At 36.3% G+C, this 19,378-nt stretch overlaps 2 protein-coding genes across 3 annotated transcripts in view; one reads left to right on the top strand and one right to left on the bottom strand.

Annotated features, from left to right (window-relative positions):
- Positions 1–3,264, top strand: part of iqsec3a (IQ motif and Sec7 domain ArfGEF 3a) — a 158,385-nt gene extending 155,121 nt beyond the window's left edge. Inside the window, exon 14 of one of the 2 annotated variants that reach the window (XM_082167376.1) lies at positions 2,181–3,264. In XM_082167376.1, coding sequence (XP_082023502.1) covers positions 2,181–2,648 — 468 coding nt within the window. In that variant the 3' untranslated portion in view covers positions 2,649–3,264. The remainder of the gene's footprint in view (positions 1–2,180) is intronic. The other variant, XM_082167377.1, reaches the window with a different exon arrangement.
- Positions 3,265–3,415: 151 nt separating this feature from the next.
- slc6a1l (solute carrier family 6 member 1, like) overlaps positions 3,416–19,378 on the bottom strand; it is a 65,036-nt gene continuing 49,073 nt past the window's right edge. The window contains exons 23-30 of the mRNA XM_082167470.1: positions 18,249–18,352; positions 17,954–18,078; positions 17,619–17,731; positions 16,391–16,522; positions 16,188–16,290; positions 14,388–14,488; positions 12,235–12,402; positions 3,416–11,226 (exon numbers count right to left, since the gene is read on the bottom strand). Coding sequence (XP_082023596.1) covers positions 11,122–11,226; positions 12,235–12,402; positions 14,388–14,488; positions 16,188–16,290; positions 16,391–16,522; positions 17,619–17,731; positions 17,954–18,078; positions 18,249–18,352 — 951 coding nt within the window. The 3' untranslated portion in view covers positions 3,416–11,121. The remainder of the gene's footprint in view (positions 11,227–12,234; positions 12,403–14,387; positions 14,489–16,187; positions 16,291–16,390; positions 16,523–17,618; positions 17,732–17,953; positions 18,079–18,248; positions 18,353–19,378) is intronic.

The raw sequence follows: 19,378 nt of genomic DNA on the forward strand, positions 1-19,378 counted from the left end.
GTACTAACACTCTGAGAAAAAAAGGTACGAAAGCTGTCACTGTGGCGGTACATTTTCAAAAGTTACACCTTTGTACCTAAAGACTGCATATTAGTCCCTCAAAGGTACATATTGGTTCCAAAAGTGTACATATTAGTACCTAAATGGTACATATTAGAACCCTTTTGAAGGGTACTGTCCCAGTGACAACTTTTGTACCTTTTTTTCTGAGAGTGAATAAACAGCCAATATGCTAACAAGCAACTAGTTAATAGAGAGAATTGGACTCTTCATTAAAGTGTTGCCCAATTTTTTATTAGAATTAAAAAAATAAATAATGTTTTATAATAATAATAACAATTCTAAATCCACCAGCCCTGTCTGCATGTTTTGTTTAGCAGTCATATTTCCATTTCTGCTACCATTAGATGTAACATACTAGTAGCCTGAACATGATCAGAGTGGCAGCGACTTCCTGTCTGGCACTGAAAACCCTCACCTTAATCATGCCACATGTAAATGTCAGCACCCCACGAACCCCTGAAGGGCACCGGCTGTCAGAACACATCGCAGGCAGTAGAGGGGTCAGAGGAAACGCCAGCCATATCCTGGAGGAGAGGGCGAAAGAGAGAAAGAGAGAGAGAGAAACAAGGTGTCCAACCACTATTGACTAGTTGAGCCACCTGCCAATTTACACATGGTAGTACCGCCGTCACATTTAATAAAACATGCTCTAGCTGATATGGATGGCAGTGATTGACACATGATAGCTGGACAGGTATGTAAGGTTGAGATGGACTTGACCTGAAAAGTGCAGACAAAAATGGAAGCTGAAGTGTGTTGGAGGGTTGCTGAGCTTCAGCATTGTCACATTTATGCAGAATGCATTGTTATTTCATAATTTATCAGCAGTTTGCAGTATGACACTTTTATTTTTTTATTTTTTTCACTTTATGTATTCATGAAGTCAGATTTGGAATATTCAGATTTGAAAAAACAAAAACATTTCAAATCCATTTAACTAAAATAATAATAATAATAATAATAATAAAATAAAATAAACATTTTTAATGTTTTAGTGCAGAACAAAGGCAACCCTAACATTCTAAAACTAAAATACCAACGCTATCTCACGACCAATTCGTACGAATTCGTACGATTTGTCTAAACCCCAGTGATGGGTAGGTTTAGGGGCGGGGTCAGGGGTAGGTGATGCGTACAAATTCATACGAATTTGTCAACTCGTAAAATATCTAGGATTTTAGCAACAATCGTACAAATTTGTGCAAGTGAGGTCATATGAATTTGTACGAATTAGCCACCTCGTAAATTACGTACGAATTGCCGTAAGATTGGCTTGAAAATACCTACAACTACGAAATCATCATACTAGAAACTTCTGTTCAACAACACAGTTTTTTACCTCACCTGAAACCCCCCACACTCTCTGTTCTCAGACAAAGTGGTGCACTGCCAGTCAATTCGTGCCCTAACTCCAACAGTCAGGAAGATTGATTCACAAGATGAAGATGTCCTCACTTTAGCCCTCAAGCTAAACCTTGAGAGCCACCATCTATCCTGAGACCAAGCTAGACTAACTCACTTTTTCACTGTGAACTATGTTCATCACTCCTCAAAGTCATCAATCCCAGAAGCGTGTCTGTATCCCACAGACAATCGTGGAGACATTTCATTAGAGCCCAGGAGATGGTTAGAAAGAATGAGAGAGTTGTTTGCAAGTCCTGGCAAACTCTTGTTTAAGCCCCGAACCTTAAGTGTTAGAAATAGTGATGGCATGCGTTCAGATGTGTGTCGTCTGTAGTTGTCCAACTACACCCTTCCCATTGTTTAACCTGTCCCACCCTTTCTTGTCCCCCTTCTTCCCTGAATCGTTCTTCATTCTCTATTCCTAAAATGCTCAAGTGGTTTCCAAGGGAGACACAGGGGCCCTCAGTGTCCTCTTAATAACCACCACGCACCTTAGAGACACAAACACACGGCCCCCGAAACCCTCCACATCTGCATCCCCAATTCCAGCTTCCCACCCTCTGTCCGAGTTGCAAGACACCGAGCAAACCCCTTGTGCCACCCAACACTTTACGCATGTCTTTTGTGATGTGTGTTCACCGGAGGGCTGATGGCGGTAGAAGGAGAACAGTCTTATAACATATGATGCTATCTCTGACTGTTTTCTAAACTAGGTGTCAATTCACAACAGGCTTCAGACGTACCAGCTCAACACGGCACCGTCGAGCCCTGAGAGCGCCGCTCTTCTCAACCACCAGAGGGAGCTCTTCCAGCAGCCTCCATTGCAGCACGCCAGCCCCACACCCTCGCACTCCTACCAGCCCGTGGCACTGACCGAGATACGACCAGACACGCTCATCCAGTGCCAGCAAATCGTCAAGGTCATCGTCTTGGACAAAGGCGGTCACGGCCGCATGGAGGCGTTCCTCAGCCAGAGCCCCACTCATCACCAGCTCATCCAGTCTGTGCTCTCCACACCAGTGCGTTCACCCGACAGCGGAGGCAACCAGGGGGGGAACGACGGCTCACAACCTCCATTGCCTCCACCACCACCACCATATAACCACCCTCACCAGTATATACCCCCAGATCCCCGCCTTGCACTGCAGAGGACCCCAAGTGGCTCTCGTAGCCTAATGTAGAGTTAAAACCGACAAAACTGCAGGCGCACTTTTACAGTATTTATCTACATATGTATATATATGAAAGAAATATAATGAAAAAAGTTATCTATATACATATATTTAAGGTAACAGACATGAAGATATGAAGACTTTATTGACTTTGCAGATATGTGTAAACAACTAATAAGAAAATACGATTTACTTAATCGCGGTGTATTTTGAAACGTTATGTAGTTTTAAAAAATTTCTTAACGGTTTTCGTCTTTCTGGACACTCTCTGAGATTATATTGCTGAGTACATGTCCTCGACAGGATTTCTCTGGTGCATTTTGTTATAGACAAAATGATTTCACGAAAGAAATGTGATACCCGACAACATTCGTTTCAATTCCACTGACACTTGCTTTTGTGTGGGAGCTGGTTTTAAGTGTAAAATCACCCTTTTGGCTTTTATTATCCTACTGATGTCTATTTAGTGTGTATGTGTGTGTATGCTTTTGACTGGAAAATGATGTGCGTGCCAAAACGAGGATACCCTCCACAGTGGACTTTTTGCACTCTTGAACGCTTAGGGCTAGAGAAAACATTTGTGCTTATATCGATCATTTAGATTCCCTACAGGTATACAAACATTTGAAAAAAATAAATAATAAAATATATATATATATATATATATATATATATATATGTATATATATATATATATATATATATATATATATATATATATATATATATATATATATAATATAATATAATATACATTTAAGCAGTACCATTTGCCACAAACTGTTTCTTCCCCCACTTATGTGGCTGATGTTGTATCCCTGTGAAATGTGATTTACTTCCTTATCACCTATCTTTGAAAATGTCTTTTATGTCACTTCTTTTAACTGATATACTGTATGTGTGTAAATTAAGAATGTAGAAAGTAATAAGGCTCTTTCACATGACTTGTACCATTGTTCCCAAGTGTGTTGAGGCTTGGGTCAAACGTTGGAAAACGACTCTCAAAATTAAGACAATTTCAACTTTGACCTCATTTTCTGCTGATCTTTTGAAATATAATATAATTACCAGAAAATTTGCATGACTTATCATCACGTGAGCAGTGCCGATGCAACAAATGAAAACATGTTTTCAATATTCAAGGGGAATTTGATGAATTGCACCCACCTGTAGCACAATTAATTTGCATGTTCTTGTTTTAGCACCTGATTTGCAAATCTTGACACAAACATTGCCAAAAATCATATTAAATACATTATTTCGTCACAATCCCAGCGGACTACCACAATCTGGCATGCTTTACAAGGAAAGTACACCTTTACCCCGGTGGACTGAAGCTGCATTAAAGCTGCATTAAAGCTGCCATCCCTGACATCAACGTGTCAGGGATGACACGCAGATAGTGTCGGCCCAGATCTGGGCCACATCTGGATTCCACGCTTACCAGATGTGGGCTGGATCTGGGCCGACTCTATGTTGCTGTCTGGGATCTCTAAAAATATGTACAATTGCAAACAATTAACATGGACCTTTTGTGAATTACTCAATTTCTATAATAAATTTTATTTGGGTAGAAAAATAGAGATCAGTTCATACAGTGTTTTTAATCTGGTTGGTGGATAAGATGCAGGTTTTTAGGCTGAAATATTAGAACAAATACTTTTTTCCTGTTTTGACTTTGCCTGCTAGCATTGTTTTTTATTTTATTTTTTTAGTTGCCAGTCACCGCCAGTGTTTTTGATTATTTTGACAAAAATGTGATGGACTCAAAAATATTTTGTTGTATGAATATCTGAACATGCAAAAGAAAGAATAGAGCATCTGCTTTAAAAAAAAAAAAAGAAAGAAATGTTATATTCTAGCTACATGCATTCTTTCTTTATCCACACTTGACTGTGGGTAAGTTTCATAAAAAAGGCAAATTGTAAAGAAAATCATGTTTTTTCCCCAAAGACTACAACATGCATAAGCAATGTTTTTATTGCTTGTTTCTGTTCATTTTTCACCTGTGTTCTGATCCAGAGATTCAGTACTCTTTCAGAAGATGTGTAATAGCACCCACTACCGTATAACAGTAAAAACACAGAAAGCCAGAAAATTCCGTCAATGGCGGGGAAGCGTTGTCTCATAAATGATGGAAAATTCCGTCAATGGCGGGGAAAGAGTTAATCTCAAATACATGTCACCTCTTCCGTTGGCTTTCACTATGTTCACTGTTTACTTCCAAGAAACTTTGTAAAATAGCCTTTGTGAAGGTCAAAGCGTGCAGAGGGCTGTGTTAAAGCCCTGACACGAGTCATGTGAAAGGGCTTTTAGTATGTGGCAATGTATCCCGGCTCAACAATAGAAAAAAGAGCCAATCACAGCCAGCGAACCCTGTTTGCAACGGCTATAGTTCTCACGCTCAGGAATTTCAGAGAGTACCTGAAAGAAGACTGAGATCTTTTAATGCTTGTACTTGAACTTTATGTAGCAACTTGGAACGTATAAGGCCATTGTGAAAAGGCCATTCGATCCCAGCAACCATCTTTGGACACGTTGTATGTTTGTCTGACATTCTGTGAAAAGATGACAGAATGCTGCATTACTGTCGTCACATGACTCAGACAATGTAACATGGTTTCATTGTGATATTCCTTCATCAATACTCACAACTACATAAAACGCCCAAGAGACACATCGTCAGCATTATCTCTGCTGTTTCACTCCTAAAACTCTTGTTTGAAGATTTTCGAGGGCCAAGTAACACTTGGAACATCAACTGAGATGCACATTGTTGGCACAAAACACTTTATCCTAAATGTTTGTCTGGCTTTATCTAGTTGTTTTTCCCCAGCTGAATGGAAAACATTTCAATGGTTTATTTTTGTTTTGCTTGTATGTAGCTCATATATCAGCATATAAAGCAGTAAAGAATTAGCTCTGATAAATGTTAACTACCCACAATCCAACCATTTCTGATAAAAGCTGTCATTGAAACATTGAAGTCAACATGAAACAGAATTCATCACCTATTTTGCTTCCACTGTGTAATGTGTTAAGGATGTGTAAAGTGACTCATGATATTTAGTGACAATTTCGATTGGACCATGAAAAATGGGTTGTTACCATAATGGAGCCAGACATAAATTTATGGTAAGAAACGTAAAGGTGAAAATCATGCTCGATGACCCACATTGGTGATTCTTTTTTTTTTCTTTTTTTTTTCTATTATTGTCGTAATTTTTATTAAATTAATGTACTGTAATGTACTGTAAACATTGCCTAAATAGCTGTTTGCAATATCACATTAGAGAAACTAATTTATTTTAGAGGCACAGAAACCAGGAATGTGTATTCATTTGATTTCATGTTGACTTTAAGCTGTAGGATTTGTAATCGTAACACCATTGATATGCCATAGTTAGCAGTGTGTCCTATTTCCTCTGTTTTCTTATGATTGGGCATTTGTTTCATAATTATATTGCTGCTGTTTGGAGCTCCGAATCTAATTTTTGTTTCCTCTTCTCATTGTGTCTTTATTTCCATGTACAATGACGATTTGTACACTAGGTGTTTCATATATATAGAAACTCAATTGTACAACCTGGACATTAGCGAATTGTCTATTCCTCTGAATGAATGCTGCATCATTTTGTTTCTCACACATTTTCATTCAAAAACAGAATTTCTGTCATTATTTAATCTTCTTCATATCAAAGCCTGTTTTTGTGTCAGCGTAAAAAAAGAAGAAAAAAAGAAAAGTTAATTGTGACTTTATGTCACAGAATTATGATTTCATATCTCATAACTGCAATATTTGTGACTTTATTATGCATTCATCAACTCAGACTCATTGGAAAAAAATGCATTTGGTGACTTATCTGCAAAATGATATGATGTTCTTGCACGTCGCTGCACAATGAAAGTGAAATGTTCAGTGGATGGCACTAAAAGCGGCGCGTTCAATTTTCTCTGAAACCGATGGTTATGAATGTGGCAAGACATGCATGTATTTCTGCAGTTTGGAAATGAAATGTCCAGTGAGTGGCAATAAAAGGTTAATGCACTATAGAGTTTTAAAATAATGTACCGCTTACATTAAACCATACCCTAAACCTAACCGATAGTGTTAACAGAAGCAAACGTGAGATAAAAAAGCGTTTCCTGAAATAATCCATTGCCATTTTATCTTGCTTCTACAATTCTTTGAGCTCTTTTGTCGAGTGTCATGACTTGTGTTTCACGCATCGCAAGTGTACAACCCTGTACCTGCTGAGCAAACAAGCAAGTTTTTTGTGAAAAAGGAATAAAAGTTGTGTTTTATTGCCACCAGTGGTCATTTCAACATGCAAGCATACATTTCCAATGAGCCTTTGTTGGATTCATAGATGTCACTATTGTATCGGAAAAAGCGATGTGAATATTCTTCAAAATATTTCCTGGCTACAAAATAATAGTTTGGAACAACATGAGGGTGTGTAAATAATGACAGAATACTTCACAGATCCAGCCTTAGAGTAACAGACAGCTGTCATGCAGATTGATCAAAAAAATTCAACAGCAACTTAGTTTGGAAAATAAGTGTGTTGGAGAATGGCACAACCTGCTTGAAAAATGGTGAATGGTTTCCTTTCTAAGTAATACTGAGTGACAGGAGTTCACTTTTTGTCTTTCTCTCTTCGTAGCCTTGCATTTCGCCCCTGAGGGAGTTGGCGTGGAGGTGATGGAAACAGGGAGCCAGATGAATTGTGCATGACCCTGGTTTTGAGGAGTTTATTATGCTTGAGCGAATGTGCCCTGGCTAGCAAATAAGATGTGATCTAACCCAACACATGAGTTTTGAATTAAAGTCTTCACACAACCAAAGGCCATGATGCTAATGCTAACCTTGGTTTAGCCTGCAGAAGGGCTATTGCACTAGTGTGCAATACAGCCTTCAAGTCATACCAGAATAATGGTATTTTTCAGATGACTGCACTCAAGAGACACCATGATGTTGTAATCATCATTAGCTCTTATGTTAACTACTCATTTAGCTGTTTTATTATTATTATTATTATTATTGAAGAGACATTCTTGTGTGATAAAACAATGTTTCTCATCATTCTTTGGGGCAGCACAAGAATAATAAAATACATAGATGAGGCTTTAACTATACACTAATGTGCATACTTTTGTTTTGTAGCAGTAGAGCTAAAAAGCTAACTGTTTTTGTTCGGAAGTAAAGACAGGAAGAAAAAAAATGCTTAAAGCGCACATTTTATTCGAAACAAGATCACTTGAACACACATGTTTTACTGATGATTTCACAACTCATTAAAACATCCCTGGAGAACTTGAAGACAGCATAGCATCAACGTTTATTAGCATTACTTTTGACAGCAAGTTATTGTGAATTAGCAAGTTATTTAAAAGTGTATTTGAAAGGCCCATTATACAATTGTTTATTTTACTCGGTCTATATGATAGATTTACATTCTATTAAACATGTTTTCTGTCCATTCCAGGCCTACATGTGTGGTCTGGTTATTTCTTTACTGTCCATTTCAGACTGACATAAGTGGTTTGTTGTATCAGTAAATTATGGCGCCTTTTTGCAACTGTAATGCAGAGCCATGGATCAACACAGGTCAGAGGTCAGCAAACTAATAATATCTATTTTTCCTGTCAGAACTGCTGCTAAAAAGGAAGGCAGTAATAAAATATCACTGTGCATATTGGTTTTGGCTTCAATACTGCTGCTTTGCTCTACTGGATTGTTAGTGTATGTCAAAGTATGCGAGAAATAAAGACCATAGTTCCTCTCAAGACATTCTTATTGTTTAATTTTCTAATGTTTTTTTTATTTATTTATTATTAATCACTAACTGTTTTTGCCTTTATAGAATTTGAAACTAATCAACAAATTATTTTGTGAGGATAAAAACAAATACAATCATCACAATAAAAGTTCTCTTTGTAGCTTTGGTAACACTACACATAGACCTTGATCAGAGCACATGGCATAGGCCAATTTAATTTGACGTAAAATGAAAAAGAGACTATATTGAATAAATTCAATATGCTGTACGATGTTAAAGACTCCATGAAATCAATGTTTTAGTTCATGTCTATGAAACCTTGAGCCCTTCGATATGTCCCACCCAAACTTCATGTTTCAGCAGGAAATACGTCAGGACCGCATGCTAAGGACCGCAGTGTCTAGCATCAGTTGCTAGCACGCCTCTTAAGGCCTGGGGAGTGAGGTTTACTCGCACAGCTCTTACTAGTTTGCTTCTGTTACACTCAACAGACCCTACACACCTCAAAAATACCCTAAACATCACTCCCATCCGGGTCACGGCACCAAATGTAACCGGTCCTACTCGACCCACTCCGATCGGGATTTGAACCGGTGCCTCCTGTATGGGAAGTGGGCGCGCTAACAAGGACGCTAAAGACCAGTCTCTAGTTTCAGTCACTAGTGCGCCTCTTGAGGCCAGGAGAGTGAGGTTTACATGCACAACTATTAGCTTGCTTCTGTTACACACGCATAATATAGCGTGTTTAGTTGTTTTTGTGGATCTGTGTGAACGGGGATTGTTTTGACAACGTTGTCGGCTGCAAAGGCAAACTTTTCCGTTTTTAGTACATTATTGTCGTGTAAACGTAGCTTAAATGATTAACAGTTAAATTTCTAGATAGGATTCTCATAGCCTTATTTTTTCATTATTTCCAATTGAATGTTGTCTACTTTTAAAATATTGTCTATTACAGTGTACATTACACATATTATATGTAAATAGAATTATTTACAATACTAATAATCCTGACGTATTTACAAGCATACTCAGAAAAAAAGTTATATGAAGTGTTCATTAGCATGACTTAGTTCTTACTACAGTTTATGAATGCTGTAATGTAAATGCTGAAATGAATGAAAACAATGCATGGTTTACATATTTTTTTTTGTTTTTCGTTTGATTAAAACAATATTGCCAAATAACAAATTATGCTCAGAAAAAAAAGGAAAAAAAAAACAGAAACCCAGAAAGTCTTCGAGGTTCACAGAGAATATATTTTATGATGTAAAACCTGTTTAAGGAGCAGTTTTAATTTAACTTTTTCACATGAACAAATTAATATGTTGCAAACAAAACTAATTTACACAACTTTTTTGCGTTAAGTTTTTCGAGATAGTAGATTTTCAGTCTGTTTTATATGATATCTCATATAGGTTTCATTAGATCTTAACCTTATACTTTTGTGAAGTTTACATTTCTTGCAGTATGACATACAAACCTCCATCTGAATCTATTTGACTAGTTTGCTAATGCTTTTTTAATTATTATGCATGCAGCCTTTATTACCTCATATTAATTGAGGGACTAAATGTACTGCAAAATTTGGCACACCATATAAAAGGCCATATAAAATGAGCTTGTAAATGTAAAAAGTGATTGAAATGGTGAAAAATAAATGGTGGAGAGTTACTGGACCTAAGACACTCTCCCTTACACATTCAATTTTGAACCTAAAATCTTAATGTTGATTAAAAAAAAAAACACAAAAAAACCAGTTAGTGTACATGTGTTGTGTCAACTACCTTATGTCAATTTCATTCTGTCATTCCAGTTCTCTCAAAAATACAAATGTATGTCCTGTAATTTAGTTCAATACATTGTAACAAGAATAATCATACATGACCTTTTGAGCCACTATAATATTACCATATATGCTGAAACCAAGAGAAACAGAGCACTAAACACATGCATTCACTCACCAACTTGAGGTACAGTAAATACTATGAGAAATTGTATATTACACAGGAATGCAACGGTTACATCGGCCTTCCAATGGCCTATCAACTGCCTGGATTATTTCTAGCTTTATACTGAGAGTCACTGAAATGTATTTCTCCTCTCAAGACAGACCATATTCTGACTGATATTCTGAATGTTCTGATCCAATCTGACTTCTGACCTGTAATGCTGCCTGAATCATAATCATACACTGTTCGTTCGTTGGCCAGAGGAGAACTGGCCCCCGACTGAGCCTGGGTTCTCCCAAGGTTTTTTCTCCATTCTGTCACCTGATGGAATTTTGGTTCCTTGCCACTGTTGCCTTGGCTTTTGGCTTGCTTAGTTGGGGACATTTAATATTCAACAATATTATTGATCTGCCTTACTTAAGGTGGACGATGACTCAATTTTCTTCTAGAAAACAAACTTAATTGTATTATTTTCATGTTATCACAGTGAAGCTGCTTTGATGCAAACTGTATTGTAAAAAGCGCTATATAAATAAAGGTGACTTGACTTGACAGACTGCAGCCCCCTCATATTACGTGATGCAACATCAGAGAGGGATGTAGAGAAAGAAATACAAGAAAACAGATGAACGTGTGTAATCCACTTCAATCTGCTGTAGATTCTCCAACAGAAAAAAAAAAAAATGGAATGGAGGAATAGTTATTTTGCCATTGGTTTAATGGCCATTGTACAGGAAAGAGGAAATGATGTCAGACTGAGGCTTCATCCATACTTCCTGTCCGTGAGGATTGTTGTGTGAGATCATTGGCATCCGAAATTGTGATCTCTCTGGGTTTGGTCATCTTGTGCCAGCGCTGAGAGGGAAAAAACAATAACCAATGGCAATTTTTGTACTTTACTACAGAATAAAAGAGAGAGAGAGAGAGAGAGAGAGAGACAGAGACAGAGACAGAGACAGAGACAGAGACAGAGAGAGAGAGAGAGAGAGAGAGAGAGAGAGAGAGAGAGAGGAGAGAGAGAGAGAGAGAGAGAGAGAGAGAGAGAGAGAGAGAGAGAGAGAGAGAGAGAGAGAGAGAGATTGATTGTTGGAATTTCCAAATGAAGGAAATATGCAAGTTTGGAAAAAATACATCCAAAGTGAAGTAAGTTTGTTTGCAAGTTTGTTCAGGAAGAAGAATGAAGGAAGGGAGGAATGAGGTTTAGTTGAAAGGAAGTTCATGTGGGAGTATATTTGGAAGTTCAGAAGTTTGTTTGTTCAGAAGGGAAGTTTGAAAGGAAAGGACTTTCAAAGTATTGACTGCAAGTTTATTCTGAAGAAAGGAAGAACAGAAGGAAGGATGTATTTTTAATTATTCAGAGGTTTGTTTGCTTGGAACGAAGGAAGGACGATTTGAAGGAAGTAGGGAAAGGAGTTTATATGAAAGAAAGTACATTTGGAAGTTCAGAACTTGTTACCCTGTTTGAAAGGAAGGAAGTTTGTGAGATCAAAATGAAGGATGTTTTGAATTCAGAAGGAAGTTGGGAAGGAAGGGGGTTTATAGGGAAGGAAGTACATTTGGAAGCCGTTGGCAAAGAGGCAACTGTGACAAAAGGTGAAAATTGTTAGGCCAGAAACAATCTGTCAGAAAAATTCTTAAACAACTTTTAGGGGTGCAGCAGTTTGTCACTGGGGCAGTTCCCTTAAAAGGACAACTTTGTACCTTATCAACCCCTAAAAATACTGTATGTAGCCTTAAGGCACTACAATTAACTTGTATGGCTAAATAACGTACAAAGATGTCCCTTTATGGGTACTACCCAAGTGACAGGCTGTTGTACCCCAAAAGGTACAAGTTTTATAATATTTATCTGAGAGGTCTTGCCTGTCGGATGCTGCCTTTGGTAGTGATGAACATATAGATGATATATCCGGGTATAAGAATCATGGAAGAAAGCGACATTAGCCAGCCGATGCCCTGACCCCAGGCCGGGTACACATACTTCCCTAATGTCAGAGGAGTCATTTCTATGGCACTGAATGTGAAAACACCCTACAATCAGGAAACACATAAGACAAATCACTCCTCAGTTCATTGAGGACATAAGTGTTTAACTAGATAACCAATTACTTAATTCACCATACAGTTGAATGAAAGGATAAAAGTGATTTTATTCATAGGATGTGTTCACACTTGGCATGTTTGGTTCGATTAAAAAGAGCCATGGTCCGATTGCTCTGTTAATGTGGTTCAAGTGTGAACGCTACCATCCGAAACCTGGTGCGCACCAAACAAGTGAACCCAGATTTCTAAAAAGATTAGTCTCGGTCCGCTTTTAAATGAACTCTGGTGTGGTTCAAATGAAATATCAATGCAACACGAACCAAAGACAGGTCAACAAACCAAAAACAGGACATGAAGTCACAAGATGCAACTCTAAAAAGTAGAGGTCAACTGATTATTCGGTTTTGCCGATTAACAGATAACGATTACCGATTACACTCGATTACGGCACAGATAACCGATTGCTGGTGCAATCAGTTATCAGAAAAAAATATATACCGATACTTTTTCCGGGTTGCATCTGTTGCTGGATCAGATGAGAAGGGCCCAATATCATTATACAGTACGAGAGCGGCCTCTAGAGGCAAAATAAAAACTAGTACTGATGCTTTGAGGAGTTTGTTTTGACGTGAGGCAGCACAATGCATAGAGCGGGACATTTCAGATGTGGATTTAAAACAGAATCGAAACGGTATGTATATATATATACACTACACTACAGTACGTTTTCATATCATTATGAAGTAATTAATTTGTTGACTAGATGCTGTATTAGTGTAGAACAGCAGCATGTTTGTCGTCGAGGCTGAGAGGACGCTAACATTAGTATCATAAGCGGTTAAAACAATGTGACAAAAACACACAAGTCCAACCCAAATGTTTAATGTCATGGTTGTTAGCATCTATTTGAATTAATTTACATCCTGCTGGTCGCTTTTATGCATTCATTCTCCAGCGAAGTTGCATATTTAAAGCTAGTGACATAAGAAAGCAAATATATATGTTCATGCAGGCAACAGAAACATATCAGAAACAAATCAGAAACGCATCCAATTTCAGTTCTTTTTTTTATCTTCTCTGTAATAGATAATTTGTTATTTTGATTAGATAATCATCAAGTGTTCTAAAATAGAAGCAAGTAAAGTGTGATATATACTTACAATACACATGTGTATCTAATTGCAATGCTATGGCCTTTGTGTAGATATATAAAGAACCCCATCTTTAAGCATAACTGTTTGGATTTATATGAAATGATAACAATAAGAGTCCATTTGTAACGTTGACTAAGGTTAATAAAAGTATTTTCATTGATAATTGCAACATTTACATTTTTACATTTTAAAGTTGTCTCTTAACATTTGGTAATGCACTATTAATTAACATGAATGATCAAGGTATAAATAATACATTTGTATTATTTATATTTAGAAAAGTACAGTATATGTTCATGGTCCATTACTGTTGTTTTATTTCTATAATAAAGTTCAGCACTATTTTATATGTTATGTTGGTTTTATTCATTATCCATTTAAAAAAATAATTGGTTGATTAATCGGTTATCGGCATTGGTAAAATCCATTATTGCTCGACCTCTACTAAAAAGGACAGAATGCTCAAGCATACTTGTTTTTTACAAGTTGTCAGCTCCACCATATACCATCATACAGTATGTACGCACATACAACGAACACATTTAGCCCAGTGCACAATATTGTTTTGGTTATATTGTTATATACGTTCGACAAGCAACATGTTTGTGTGCGTAGTTTTAGATATTTCGGTGTTAAAAATTATAGTGCAAACCAGGACTAAATTTTTTTAAAATTTTTTTTTTTGGTCCAGACCAAAAGAACCAAGTGAACCGAACTACAAGTGTGAACGCATCTTTCAATTGCAACCCTGTCTAGTTTAAAGTAGTTCAACTTTGAAAACATATCAAAGATGTTGCAAGTTGCAAGTGATATACTTACCAAACAAATTGTTGGAGTAAAGTACATCCAGCATTGTTTCCAAAAGCCACAAGGCCGATAACCAATCATGTCTTCAATATTTTTATAAAATTTCTCTGCGCCTAGAGAGCGAGAAGAGATGCACACACACACACACACACACACACACACACACACACACACACACACACACACACACACACACACACACACACACACACACAAGGGTTCAGGGACCTACGTGTAGCCTATTAACTTTCATATGACTCCCTCATATTTAAACACAGTATTTACAATAATGCACTTCCAATGGAAATCAATATATCAAAATATATAACTTCATGCAGAACAATTTAACAATTAATGTACACATACTGTATCTTTAAAGACTTTCTCATACCTTTTTATTCCAAACTGAAGGTGTGGTCAAATTAGCAGAATTTTTATGAAATTTTGCGGGCACAAAAAGTCCATTGTCTATTGTTATTAGTGCAAATGATGTTTGAAGCACTGCTCACACAGAAGCCACTTTCAAATCAAGTCAGTGTGGCAAATCTGCATGACCAACTTTAACAAATGCAAAATCTACATAGGGAAATCTTTTGCCCTCAAGTGAAATTCACAATCGCTATTGAAAAGCCCGTGAAAATTCACCAAATAAAAGGTAAATGTGTCCGCACCTTGAGCTTAAACTGTATTTAACCCATAATATTCCTTTAACATAATTGTACAGAGGTTAGCTTGAACTGTTCATTTTTAAGAAACTTTCAATCACATTCACATCTATATACAGACCCTTTCCAAAAAATTTGAATATCATGGAAAAGTTGATTTATTTCCATAATTCCATTCAAAACGTTAAACTTCCATAGATTATAGATTCAGGGCCCACAACTTAAACGATTTCAAGTATTTAGTTGTTTATTTGTACATAATTTGGGCTTCCAGCTCATAAAACCCATGAAAACAGGATTTCAAAAAATTTGAATATTACATGAAATCACACAGTAATTACACAGTAATACCATGGTCATTGAACCAGGTTTTGGTTCTTTTGGCAGTGTGGGCAGGTGCAAATCCTGCTGGAAAATGAAGTCAGCATCTCCATAAAGCTTGTCTGCTGAAGGAAGCATGAAGTGCTCTGAAAATGTCCTGGTAGACGGCTGCGTTGAGTGGACAGCACAGTGGACCAACACCAGCCGATGACATGGCTCCCCAAACCAACACAGACTGTGGAAACTTCACACTGGACTTCAAGCATCTTGGATTGTGTGCCTCTCCATTCTTCCTCCAGACTCTGGGACCTTGGTTTCCAAATGAGATGCAAAATTTGCTCTCATCAGAAAAGAGGACTTTGGTCCACTGTGCTTTATTAAATCCAGACTACCATTGTCAGAGCACTTCATGCTTCCTTCATTTTCCAGCAGGATTTGCACCTGCCCACACTGCCAAAATAACCAAAACCTGGTTCAATGACCATGGTATTACTGTGTAATTACTGTGTGATTTCATGTAATATTCTAATTTTTTGAAATCCTGTTTTCGTGGGTTTTATGAGCTGGAAGCCCAAATTATGTACAAATAAACAACTAAATATTTGAAATTGTTTAAGTTGTGGGCCCTGAATCTATAATCTATGGAAGTTTAACGTTTTGAATGGAATTATGGAAATAAATCAACTTTTCCATGATATTCTAATTTTTTGGAAAGGGTCTGTATATATATATATATATATATATACTGTATATTCACATATATTTGTCAAACTAAAAATGTCTCAACCCTGTGTATTCTAGTCTAAGTTTATATTAGGAGATGTACCGTAAAACCAAGAAATGGAGGTTGTCTCAAAGAAGATCAAGAACAGAAGACACATTCCACTGGCCGAGTAGTAGTCAAACAATTTGAACACGTATAAGCCGCCCTAAAAAAGAGCACACACATTACTATAAGATCATAACTTACTGTCTGACGCTGAAGAGAACAGACAGTTATAAAACTAATAAAACAGAAGTCATCTTTACCTGGGTGATGTTGGAGAAGCCGATGATGAAGGATACAATGCAGACAATGAGGATGAAGACTTTCTTTCTCTTCCTCAGGACTGTGGGATATTCGTCCATTAGAGCGGTTATGAAGCCTTCCACTGTACAAAACTGTCACAGACAAGTGTGCATGTACACATTATTATACTCACGTCATTCACTGAAACAGTGCTTTCATGACGGTTGACCGCTGGACACTTTTATAAAAACGTATTGGAAACCATTTTTGAGCATTTCCACACATCAACATAATATATTAAATTATTAGCATTTTTAGTAGTTAGTTGTTTTAAAACTACACTGTAAACAAAAGTTGCTGCCTTCAATTTTTCAGTACAATCACCTTGGATGTTTAAGTCATTTCAACTGACAATTTTTTTTTTTAATTAATAACTTAAAAACTTATTTTGATGAGTTAAAGCAATGTAAAAAAAACATATTTTATCACTACTTATTGATCATATAATATGTTACAGTGTAGGAAATAGAAACAAGTATAGTATACATTACAGACTGAATTTCTGCAGCAAAGCTTTGGAGTAACTTTAAAATTGTATGCTTTTTGTTACCTTTTTCTTTTCTTTTTTTTTAAGTAAATGAATGAGTTTCAAAATTGGGGCCAAAATAACTCTAAAACAAAATATTTATTAATTATTTATTATTAATATTTTCAAGTAAGATTTGTATGATAAAATTATTTAAGTTTGTTTTTAAGTTTCAAAGAGTCAATGCTTATGGTGTTACAGCAGTTACTTATTAATAGAAAGTAAACATTAAAAAATTACTGTTGCTATATTTTATGTTTCTATATGTTCTCTAACAATAGCTAAAATGGCTATGTGAAGAGACTACATTGTATGTGCTGAATTCTCTTGTGATCAGTTCTGTCACTGGCATAACTGTCACACACCTAACACAACACAACAAAAATAACACCGCATGAATTATATGTAAATTTTTTAATTTGAATAATTAAAAAATCATTTAGCTCTGAAATCTATAGAATAATAATGGTGCGTGCGATGCTGCTAAATGTAGTACCATTAGAGGAGTATTGTGAGTTCAGTAAATCTCAGGCTCTAGCGATATAGCATTAAAGTAATGCCATATATAGTGTCTGTGGAATAATGTTGACTACTGCAAATAATAAATTATTTTGATTTGTCAAATAGATTGCAAATAGAATACATGTGTGTGTGTCTAGTACCTGACTGTCCAATCCCAGCATCATGAGCATTGAGAAGAAGAGAATAGACCAGAGTGAAGACATGGGAAGCTGTGTGACTGCTTGCGGATAGGCCAGAAATGCCAAACCAGGACCTGCACATCATAAGTGTAAATATGAGTCTAATTTCCCCATTTCAAACTTTACAACAACAAATAAAAGCATGTCATGTTCATGCCAAATCATCAAGTCATGATTGCTTTAAATGCGATGTTCTGTAATAACTACTCTTTTTAAAAATATGCCATAGTTAGGTTGAGTTAAGTTGCTAAAGTTTGCAATAATAGAATTTGTAAATGTATAAGAGACATAATGACCTGAAGCAGCCAGTTCTTCAATGGGTCTCTTTGTGATGTGCGACATAAAGCCCACAATGGAAAATATGACGATCCCAGCAAACATACTGGTGCAGGAGTTTATACAGCACACAATGATAGAATCTCTACAGATGGAACAACAATCAGGTCAATTGAATCAAAAGTGAAAAAATGGTACACCACAAACTGAATATAATTTCAGAGAAAAGGTAATTCTGCACATCAGATTGCATGACAAGTACACACCACATGTACATAATGTCTGAACATCTGGACAGAGACTAGTATTTCTTACTTGTAGACATTATTGTTGTAAGAGTTGTAACTTCCCAGAGCAATAAGAGAACCTAAACCCAGACCATACGAGAAGAAGATCTGAGTGGCAGCATCCAACCACACCTGAGAAGAAATGCAAAATGAGAAATTTTGATAGGATCAGAACTGTCAGTGCATATTACCATGTTTGCTAGTTACATGCATTTGATTTATGATTTAGCCAACCTGAAGATTTCTGTAAACTACTTAAGCTCTTCTTAAAGTAAAGCTTGTCATGTTGCAAGATAAGAGAGGACAGAAATATTGAGGATACCATATCTTTGAATAATAATGTCTGTAAAATACTGAAGCTTTCAATAAACTCTAAAATGGCATCCTCCGTGGACATAGAAAAGAGTAAAAGCTTGTCTGTGAAATTTACGGACAGCAACAGTGAAAGTCTCAGTAATATTTTAAGGGGGGCTTAGAGTATGGTCAGTTAAAACATTTTGGTTTTGCTCACTTACTCAGAAAAATGCTTGTCCTAAAGCTTCAAATATGTCTCAAATATTAACAGTAATTATGTTAAAAAATTTAAAACATCATTGAATTAATCTAGAAATACAAAAAGGCTGATTACCTTCATTACACCAGCACTGTAGTGGTTACAGTAAATGAAAAATAGTAAGGTTCGCAAACTATTGATAGTCAAAATAAACACATTCTCAAATACTGTATCAGCTTATTATGAAGTGCAGGCTATATTAGTCTATCTAATAGTTAATCATAAAAGATTCATTCTATCACACATGGTTATTGGCTCAGGATCTCTGTGTATTGGAAAATGAATATGTACTTGTAACTTCATAATATTAAGGCCATTTAAGTGTAAAGAGGGTACAGTTTCATGGATATGTTTCTTTGCAAATTCACTTTTGTTATAATGTTAAGATGCGTATCACATTTTAAATCATTATATTTTAATAATCTTGTGTTGTGCTTTAAAAATAAGTTCACTTATTTTGATATGTTGATGAACATACTAAAGCACATGCAAAGTACTTTAACAGTGTTATCCAATATTACATTTAAAGTTTATATATTTTAAATGTACTAAATTGCAAATTTATCATTTCAAATGTAACTACAAAAATATTTTGTATAGTTGAA

The sequence above is a fragment of the Leuciscus leuciscus genome (genome assembly GCF_965113295.1).
Source record: "Leuciscus leuciscus genome assembly, chromosome: 4".
Taxonomy (NCBI): domain Eukaryota; kingdom Metazoa; phylum Chordata; class Actinopteri; order Cypriniformes; family Leuciscidae; genus Leuciscus; species Leuciscus leuciscus.